At 58.8% G+C, this 6,714-nt stretch overlaps 1 protein-coding gene across 2 annotated transcripts in view; it reads right to left on the bottom strand.

The window, feature by feature from the left end:
- Endou (endonuclease, poly(U) specific) overlaps window positions 1–5,623 on the bottom strand; it is a 14,884-nt gene extending 9,261 nt beyond the window's left edge. Inside the window, exons 1-2 of one of the 2 annotated variants that reach the window (XM_023723561.1) lie at window positions 4,046–5,623; window positions 539–661 (exon numbers count right to left, since the gene is read on the bottom strand). In XM_023723561.1, coding sequence (XP_023579329.1) covers window positions 539–661; window positions 4,046–4,100 — 178 coding nt within the window. In that variant the 5' untranslated portion in view covers window positions 4,101–5,623. The remainder of the gene's footprint in view (window positions 1–538; window positions 662–4,045) is intronic. The other variant, XM_023723562.1, reaches the window with a different exon arrangement.
- Window positions 5,624–6,714: the final 1,091 nt, after the last annotated feature.

Raw genomic sequence — 6,714 nt, forward strand, 5'->3', positions numbered from 1 at the left:
TTTTTTGAAAAACCAGGAATTGAACTCAGGCCCTTGCGCTTGCCAGGGAAGCGCTTATTCCCCTGAGCTATCTCCCCGGCTCCTTAAAAATCATTCATGGAAAGCTTTGCCAGACAAGGGTAGAGGGACAACTGGCCTTCGAGGGTGGCGGATGTCTCATTTTTACCAAAACTGTCTGGAAATGACAGTGTGGAGACGGCCACTCTGGGCACTTGCTGGAGGAACAGTGGCAGGCGTGGTGACCTCAGGTGGCAGCACGGGGCTTGCTGGTGGCCGGTGACGGGCTGTGAGAGCTCCCTGCCACGATAATATTTTGTAACAACTGGTAATGCCACGCAGCCTCAAATGGTTTTCCCTTACTCTGTTCTCTTTTTTTAACATTTGTTACTTAAACTCCAGAGCCACTGCTGGCCCCAGTCGTGGAGACTGACCTCCCAGGAAAGTGGCACCTACGGTAGCTTAAGTCGAGGGCCTCCCAGGAAGCCGAGTCAGGTGGCGGCCAGAGCCCGGGCCCCGATGTCCCCATCCCAAGCCTCACCTGTGCACAGCTCTGCATAGTCCTCACAGCAGTCACCGTGCTCGGGGCACTGGTGGTCACACTGGCAGGTGGCGTCCCGGTCGAACTCCTCGTTACAGCGAGATGTGCAGGATTCCAGGTTCCCTGCAGGGGTAAAGGTCAGACTCAGCCTCAGGGACCCTAGGGTCAAGGGTTCACAGGTCGAGGCAGTGCCCCTAGCAACAAAGGCCACTGCCGCCGCGAGGCAGACGTGCATCTGCGGCCTCCCATGTGCGGGACAAGTCACCCACTGCCCTGCAGATACCCCGGAGCTCCTCACACCCACCAGGGCTCAGATGCCTTTGGGGTAAAGCCAGTGACACAAATGAGCAAAGAAGCAGGGTAAGAGGCCATAGGACGAAGTAGGACAGCGACAGACTTGAGAGCCACGCAGCCTGGACTCCGTGGCCCCTTCTCAGCTCCAGCCCAGAGTTGCTTGGCCTGGCCAGACGTCCATTCTTTCAAGAGAAAGCTTCATTTTTAGATGAAAGTTCCCATTTCTAAAACTATGTGCAGGCCAACAAAAGAGGTCTGTGGATGTCACGTGGCCTGAGGCCACTGTCCACCTGTCACATAAGGAAGTAGCCGCTGCCTACGGTGGTGGCGCCTGGGTGTCCTGATCACAGCCTGTCCCTTTCCTGCTCACCTGCCTTTGTTCTCCCCGTCCCCCGTCTTCTGCGCACCCGGTGTCCCATGTCACATCTCCCTGCTCCTTCCGTCTTCAGAGGAGTTTGTGCTCGGGGCAGGGAATGAGGTGGGCGTGGGCAAGACCCTGGCTTCGGGACAGTGCTCCTTTCTGTGACCATGTGCCACATCCCTCATGCCAGCCACGTGCTTTGCAGAAGCAAGCTTCCTGAGGGGCCCTCACATTTCCAGATGTCCGAGGAGGGAAGCCAGAGCAGCGGCTGAGAACCTGGACGCAGACCCCCGACTGCCTGGGACTGAACTTGTGGTTCTGCACTTGAACTGTGTGCTTTGGGGCAGGTACTGCACCTTGGTGACCTCATCTGTACAAGTGGGAAGCTATCAGGCCTACTCAGAGAGTATTTAGAAGAATTGGATGAGCAAATATTTGCACAGCAGCCGGCACGGTGCATGACACACAGGAAAGTCGTGTACTATCTGTTAGGTAAACAAACAGCAGCGGCCTTCCATGCCCACAGGGACGCACCCCACGCACGGGGTCCCCAGGCCTGCGTCCCAGCCATCCCAAGAGCCAGAGTCAGCGCAGGTAAGCGGCTGACGGCACCCGGCTGGCGTCACACCAGGAGTCTCTGTGCTTTACATCAAAAAGATTTCAGGTCAGCTCTGAGGCAACTCCATGTGGGTGGGCCCCAGAAAACCCTCAAGACACCCAGAAAAACAGGATGCTGGCCAGGGCGTTGCTCCTAAAAGAGACCAAGCCCGAGGCTCCTGTCCCTGTAGCCCATGGGCGCTTGCCTGGGATCTTAAGTGGGCTCTCTCGGCACCTGTGTGCAGGCCAGCCTGGCAGAACACCCCGAGTCCGAGGCAGAATGCGCCCGGGCAGGGCAGCACGTCCAGTGGGCCAGACCGGCAGGGTCCTGTGGAGGGCCTCGCTGCACTCCCACCCCAGTCTCTGCCCAGCGGCTGTCCAGCGGGAGGACACCGACCCCGGCCCTGGCCGCGTGGACCTGCTGTCTGTTCAGGAGCTTTGTCTCCAGCTAGAACCCATGCTACCAGGCCCGCCATCTCTCTGTGAATTTGGTCTGCTTCAAGGTGACCTTGGGACAAGAGGCGAAGGGCAGGACGCTTCCTCCTTGGCACCCATAGAGCCGTTCTGGGGCCACTCAGGGGGCCCTCCGCATCCCCAGAAGACAGAGGCTCCCTGTGAGCCTCAGCCCTGGCCAAGTGCCCTCATCCCAGCCCCAGCACCTTCCACCTGCTGCCCCGCTGCCCCTTCTTCTCCCCTCCTCCTTCTGCGGAGCTTCACCTTCACTTCTTCTCTGGGTCTCCGGTTCTCCCATTTCCAGTGAAAAGCTCTCCTCCCCCGAGAAATGCTAAATGTCCCTGCACCCACCAAGACTCTCCTATGCCAGCAATTCTGCTGCCTGTCTGCACCGAAGAGAGCTTGGTTGCAAGCCTGGGAGGACTTGGGGTCCAATCTGCCAGTCTGCTGTGCCTCTGATGGCTTCAGGGTTCTACATGTGCACATCAGGGGGCCCCACATGCTGTTCCTATGGAGACCTGGTCAACCAGAAGTTTCATTTGGGGGAGCAGCTTCCTGCCTCTGTTCTCCACAGTACCCGGCTCATGAAAGGCCTGAGGCTGGTCATGCCAGTCCCATGTGACTCAGCCTGGAATCCCCTGGTGCTGGGATGGAGCCTCACCTCCCTGCCTCCCTTCCTGTCCCTGCCAGGTGGGGCCGTGGTCTGACCCTGCGCTCTGAACCACTGCTTTCCCTGAGGGAGGTCCCCAGGCACTGGAGCTCTCCCACAGCCACGGGCCACCCCTCCCCAGCCTCACCAGCTCCCACAGCCCAGCCTGTCGGGAGGCATGACACCCTCCCTCTGCCACTCGAGCTCCCACATCAGAGCCCAGGCAAACGTACACCCAGTGCTAGGGGTGTGTGAACAACTTTTTCTTTCCAGTTTTCTACTCAGGCGTGTGGCTAAGGAGCTCTTTATCCACAGCCCGATGGGTCATGAGTCCAAGGGTGCCTTCTCGCTGGGAATGTTTATAATAAGTAGCCTCGGTGAAGTTCCCGAGCCACTGCCACCTCGCATCTGCCCCAGGGTTCTTCCTTACTATCTCACTTGTCTTTATCATGGTCCCAGGCAGGGACAACCCAGGTGGGTGTGATGACCTCAAGGTGACCCTGTCCCTTGGGCAGAGGAGGCACTGCCCACAGCCCTCGCTTAGTCCCCTCCCTGCCCTCTAAGCACCAATTGGCACAGCCGCATCAGCACCCTGCACATTACTACACAGCAAAGTGCTCCTTTCCTCCCTCGGCACCACACCTGCCCTGCCTCTGATGCTAAGCCAGGTCCCATTCCTCGGCCGGGCACAGCCTACAAGGTCCCATTCCTGCGGCCTACTTCCTGCCCTCCTCGTCTCCTCCTGAGCCTGCCTGCTGCTCAGGCTTCCCCCAGAGAAGTCGCACCCTGGACCACCTGGCCTGGGCCAGGCAGCGGAGGAGCAGATAACCAAAGGCAGCCGCCGGCCCCAGCCCCCACAGGCCCATCATGAAGGGCCTGAGAAGAAGCCCGGCTGGTTAGTGATGTTGGGAGGGGCGGAAAAGGAGCTGCCCTGAAGCAAGGCCCCACGCCTCCTCCTTCACAGGGCAGCCTGCCCGAGGTCAGCCCCTGCACCCCAAGAGGACAGGAGGCAGCGCTCCGTGGCTCTCAGACCAAGCGCCCCGGTCCTTGCCCCACTGCTCTCACCCTCTGTCAGCTTCCTCAGCCCTCTGCTCTTTGGGCAAGACTCCTCCCCACCCACTTCCCACCCACTCCCCACCCACCAGATGCTTACCAGCCCAGGTCAGGCCACAGAGCATAACCACTGTCAGGGAGGCCCAGGCCCTCATGGTGCCAGCTGGTGGCCAAAAGGGGACTTGCTGTTGGCCTTCCACTAGAGTCAAGGTGGGTGTCACAGCTCTCAATGAGCCGTATTCCCAGTGCTGATCCTTTAAAGACTCTGGGACCTGTGGATCTGGTGAGTCCAGATCCCTGAAGGATGGGAGGTGGAGAGGAGGTGGGGCCTACAGCCATCTGAGGCCAGAGGGAAGGTGACTGGGCAGGCAGGTAATGCCAGATGATGCTGAGAACAGGTCATGCTGGCTGTCTCTAGCTAGGAAACAGGCCACACAGCTGAGCACAGCGCGATGGGCCAAGTTTGACAGGTTCTTTACCCAAATGAGGGACTTCTGCGGGGTGACTTGGGCAGCTCTGTTTGACACCCTCTTACCTGCAGCCACAGACGATTTGCTGAGGAGCTGCAAGTCACTCAATTCATAGGGAGCAGAGGGGCCGTGAAGGCTGTCTGTCCTGCTTCTCAAATGCTGTCATTACCCCTCCACACTCCCTGATGGGCCCTCCTTTCTCTCCCCACAAGTGCCTCTGGTACTGGGGATAGTTGGGAGCACCCCCTCACAGTTGCTCACCCCTCTTCACCTGTTGCAGACCTGATCCCCAACTCCTGGGACTTGACACTCAAGAGATGCTGACTTAGGCAAGAATAGGCAGGAGGGAAGGTTCATGAAGCCAGTAGGCAAGTGTGCAGGCCCAGCAAGGGTGAGGTCTGGATCCACTTCCCAGGGCCTTGGCACCTGAAGGTGCTGCATCTCCGCGAACCAGGAGAGGGCCTGGGACAGCAGCTCCCACTGATCCCATTGGAAGTGTCTCAGAAGTGGCCACAAATGGGATTTCCTTGGCCACGCCAGGCTGTCCGCTGCATACCACAGCTGTTTTAGGCTTCCCTTCTGAAGTCTGTGGGCAGCGCTGGCGTTGAGCCTCGCCCTCACTGCCCTGCCGCCCCGGCACATGAGTCAGGCCTGCCAGCTGCACGTTTACCGCACACTCCCAGCGGTGCACCTGGCCATGTCGCACATGCCCCGGGCTGGCCCTCTGCCCTCGCCCCTGCCTGCCGCTGCCGCTGCCCATCTGCTGCTCATCCACAGCCACAGGAGCCCTGCGGTCTGTGGACTCAGTTCTTCGTTTGTCCCACGTGATGCGATGCCACGGCTCTCCACCCCACAGGCCCACTGCTGTTAGTGCGACGCTGGTTAACGCAGGGCACTGCCACTGTGCTGTTCCTGTTGGCCAGCTGCTTGTTCAGCCCACCTGGGTCTCAAGAGGCAGCCTTGCCTCCTGGCCCCTCCGCTGCTGGGCACTGTCACCCATCGTGTGTCGGGCAGCTGCACTCCTGGGCCGGGAACAGCCAGGAGCCAGCAGGCAGCGGCAGGAGGTGCTGCTGCAGAGAACCCCGGGGGTGATTACCAAAACAGGCAGAGCTCCACCGGCCTGAGAGCCGCCCAGCCGCCAGGGGGCTGACAGGTTCCAGGTGCAAGGTCCAGGATTCGTCTTTTCTCTCCCCACCTTTTTCTTTTTTAAAATAGTCTGATCTTGAACTCATTCTGTAGCTGAGGCTGGCCTCCAACTGGAGGTGATGCTCCTGCCTTGGCTGCCACGTTCTGGGACTGTAGGCGCTGTGCCCAGGTAGGGACCTGTCCTGAACCTGAACTTGCCTAAGGAACATACTGAGTCATTCTAGCGCGCTGTGTGCGCACTGGGGACCGACAGAAACTGGAGGAGACCCGATGCCTCACCCCACCTGCACACTTTGGATGTGGTTTGTTCCCAAGGTTGCAGAGCAGGTGGCCCTTTAGGAGGTGGAGCCGAGGGGAGGTCACTGAGGGCTCTGCCCTCGGGGGCGAGGAGGGCTCACTGCCTTGAGCAGAAAAGGACTGTGACAGAAGCAAGCTTGGCCTCTCTGCCTCACTCTGGCTTCCTCTCCCTGGTGTGATCTTTATCATCTTGCTCCAGCTTCAAGTCTCACTAGAGCCAGAACCCAAGGGACCACTCAGTATTGGACATTTAGCCTCTGTGGTTAGAGAAAAATGAACTTTGTTTCCTTATAAAGTTACCTAGCTTCTGGTACTGTGTTATAGTAGCGTACAACAGACCGATATACTTCAGCACTATCACTGCAAGGAGCAGCCCGCAGGTATCATACAGAACCCCAGATCCCAACAGCTTTGAATCTGCACAGTAGCGGATGGCTCAACTGCACCGTTTTCTAAGGATCACAGAGTAACCTCTTGTACACGTCTTGCTAGCTGTGCTAATGTTTATTTTATACTGCCCAAAGGGAGCATAAAGTGAAATTACTATGGTAGATCCTCAATCCACCAGCTTGGGGAGCAGCTGGAAGAGCACGGTGAGCAAGCTGAGAAGACGCACCAGACAGCGAGGAGCGCTGAGTGGCCATGAGGCGTGAGCGCGGCGGAGCGAGAAAGCCGTGCTCAGCCAGTCAGGAGCCGGGAGGCGCCACACGGAGTCTCGCCCCCAGGACAGTGACAGAACAGGCCCAGCAGGATCGGCTCCTGACCCATGTGCGAAAATCTGCAACGCATCAAAGTTGTCATGATTATTCACTGGAAACCCTTCCCTTTCTTGCGCGCCACACACGCAGCTGGGAGG

The sequence above is a fragment of the Octodon degus genome, unplaced genomic scaffold (genome assembly GCF_000260255.1).
Source record: "Octodon degus isolate 3935 unplaced genomic scaffold, OctDeg1.0 scaffold00100, whole genome shotgun sequence".
Classification (NCBI taxonomy): Eukaryota; Metazoa; Chordata; class Mammalia; order Rodentia; family Octodontidae; genus Octodon; species Octodon degus.